Raw genomic sequence first — 2646 nt, 5'->3', positions numbered from 1 at the left:
TGGGAATGATGAGGGCAACAAATGTATAGATGTGCTCTACACAATTGATCTATGTATTGTGATGAATTTTATGAGCCCCAATAAATTGATTAAAAAAAAAAAGAAAGAAAGAAACCATCCCAACCCAGTCCAGTCCCTAAGTCCAACATTAGCCCACATATCTGACACCGATCTACAAAAAAAAAAAAGAAAGAAATTGCAGTGGGATTTTCTGGTGTGATGATCGAGTACAGAAAGCAAATGAAAGAAATCAGAACCACATGGCTCCACCTTTAGGAAGCAAGTCACCCTGCACCCCTCTGCCTGTGTCCGTTCTTGCATACTTATCCAGAGAGAGCGGACTCCTAATCGATTACTATAAATTAGTGTGAATGTGGGAAAGAGGGGAATCAGGGACTGCTTTTCTAAAGCTCTATCGTAAATGGTGACATGTATGTCTTTATAGAAAGTTTTGTGATCTGTAAAGCATCTGAAGTCTTTGAGATGTGTTCATGGATGTGACAATGAAGACAAGCCTGGACCAGCTGAACCTGTCCCCTCCCCACCCCAGGAGCTCTGGGTTCGAAGAGAAGTGTGGGACCCAGTGCCTTCCAGTCTCACTGCCCTCAGACCCCGCTAAGCCCACTCTGGTCCCTTGGTCGGCAGCCTCAGCTCAGGGCGCTTGTGAGAAACGCAGAAGCTCAGGCCCACCTATTCCTACGGGATCAGAAGTGCATTCCATGATGTGTGCCCATTCAAGTTCAAGGGTCCCCACTCAGGTCCTCCTCCCCAGGGCCCAGGCAGCTTGCTCCACCTAAAACCAATCCAACTGTCGCTGCTTCTTTACAAGCTCAAGTATTGTCCTGCCCAGTCCCAGGAAGAGCTAGCCTGTCCCCTCCCTGTCCCAGAGACTGGCACTGTGTTCCTTCTCCCAGGACCCCTAATGGCACCCCCTGCACCCTATCCCACCACTGTCTGTCATCAGAGGTAACCCCAGCTCTCCCTGTGCTTCCTTACCCTCCCGGAGACCCAGACATCTGGACCCCTAGATCCCACCTTCTCCAGGTGTCTGCTCTGAACGGGGAGCCCAAGGCTGGGGAACAGGCTGAGTTGCCTTGGAGATGAGGGTGGGTCTAAAGACAAGGGGAAGCCAGGTCACCCCAGGAGGTAGGAGTGTGGGGGGATTATCCCCCCTATCCCTTTGTCCTTCTCCAGCTGCTCCCACAGTGCTCTACGGCAGGAATGTATGAGGCAGCTGAGAACCCACAGCTCTCAGGCAGCAGCTGAAGAGAATGAGGGGGCACCTGATATCAAAGGAGAGCAAGAACCAGAAGGCATCCTGCCTGGTCCCTTGAGAGGTAGGGGGTCCCCTGATGCAGGAGATCAGGCTGCTGGAGTCCCAGGCGGCTGGCTCGGAATTCCTGGGTGCCACTCTCCACCCCCACACTCCTCTGGGAAACAGCGGGGCCCTTGTTCCCCTGAGTAACCTTCATGCCTATCCAAGATGAGTCATCCGAGCCAGCCAGAGCAGAGAAGAGCCCCCGGCAGAGATACAAAGACAGGCAGAGGCTAGGAGGCGGGGATACAGAGGTAAATGAAACAAGCTCTAAACACAGGGCCCAGAGCCAACCAGAGCCTCCCAGGGACATCGCAGCAATCTGTTCCTAGACACCCCTCCCTCTCTCCTCTCCACTGACAGAGGCAAGGAGTCTAGCTCCCCAAGTAAGACCCAGAGGGGAGGCCCCAGTTGTATTCTAACCCCACCCTGCCCCAGTACAACCAATGACAAGCCAGGCACCCTGCTGGAGGGCCCCTGACCCTCCTCCACCCCAGACAACAACACCCACACAGCTCTGTATATACACACGTGGCCAGACACACACTCACAGCACCGGCTGTAAACACAGCAGCTAAATGTAGTGCCAGGGAGGCCAGGCACCACACGCACACACCCCTCAGTGTCTCAGACAACCCCACATAGACTTTCAGAAGCAGATGCATGCCTGGGACAACCATATAAATCAGTGACACACCGAGACTCCCAGGCAGGGAGCACACAGATACACACACACACACACACACACACACACACACACGGCACATTCTTGACAGTCCTGGGCCATCACTTCGTGAATAGTCACCCGCAGACACCTGTGTGTAGGAAATGACAGATCCCACAGGCTCCTAGAAGCACACACACAGGGCCCCTTAAGACACGGAAGAAAATGGGGTCCACCCCTCCCTTAACATACATGGGTGTCCAAGCCAAAGGGAGGTCTAGAGGCTGGGGGTGGACTCATGGGTGGGACCAGCGGCAATAAGAAACAGTCACTTTTCCAGTTCCCATATCCATCCGCTTTTTCCTCTCTCCCCTCTCCCAGGTCCTGGACCAACACCAACAGCCCTAAGACCAGACTAAGGCCCGCCCCACTAGGGACCTGGGGTGTGAAGGCTAGGGTCGGGGTAGGGGGTTTCGGGCTCACTGCACAGCGAGGTTATCGCATGGAAAAACCAACTCCCCATCAGCGAGGTGGACAAATGGCCAGCCGGCCCTGCAAGTCAGGGGGCCGGCCAGATGTTAGCCCCTCTCTCTGCAGGGCCGTGACCAGGCTGTCTAACTGGGATTTGGCTGGCTGGGGCTGAGCGAGTTAGTGGATGGCGCCCGCG

The 2646-nt window shown here is 54.5% G+C and overlaps 2 protein-coding genes across 9 annotated transcripts in view; one reads left to right on the top strand and one right to left on the bottom strand.

Annotated features, from left to right (window-relative positions):
• DDR1 (discoidin domain receptor tyrosine kinase 1) overlaps positions 1-2646 on the bottom strand; it is a 24574-nt gene that overhangs the window by 14145 nt on the left and 7783 nt on the right. The gene's annotated exons all lie outside the window — the stretch shown is intronic.
• The window catches only part of LOC123521918, a 13236-nt gene continuing 11093 nt past the window's right edge, over positions 504-2646 (top strand). The window contains exons 1-2 of the mRNA XM_045292259.1: positions 504-637; positions 1195-1337. Of these exons, the coding sequence (XP_045148194.1) occupies positions 504-637; positions 1195-1337 (277 nt within the window). The remainder of the gene's footprint in view (positions 638-1194; positions 1338-2646) is intronic.

Source organism: Echinops telfairi, unplaced genomic scaffold, assembly GCF_000313985.2.
Source record: "Echinops telfairi isolate 266 unplaced genomic scaffold, ASM31398v2 ScPeMD7_655;HRSCAF=1070, whole genome shotgun sequence".
Classification (NCBI taxonomy): domain Eukaryota; kingdom Metazoa; phylum Chordata; class Mammalia; order Afrosoricida; family Tenrecidae; genus Echinops; species Echinops telfairi.
The sequence above is the reverse complement of the archived record's forward strand: the minus strand, read 5'-3'. Positions and strand labels throughout refer to the sequence as shown.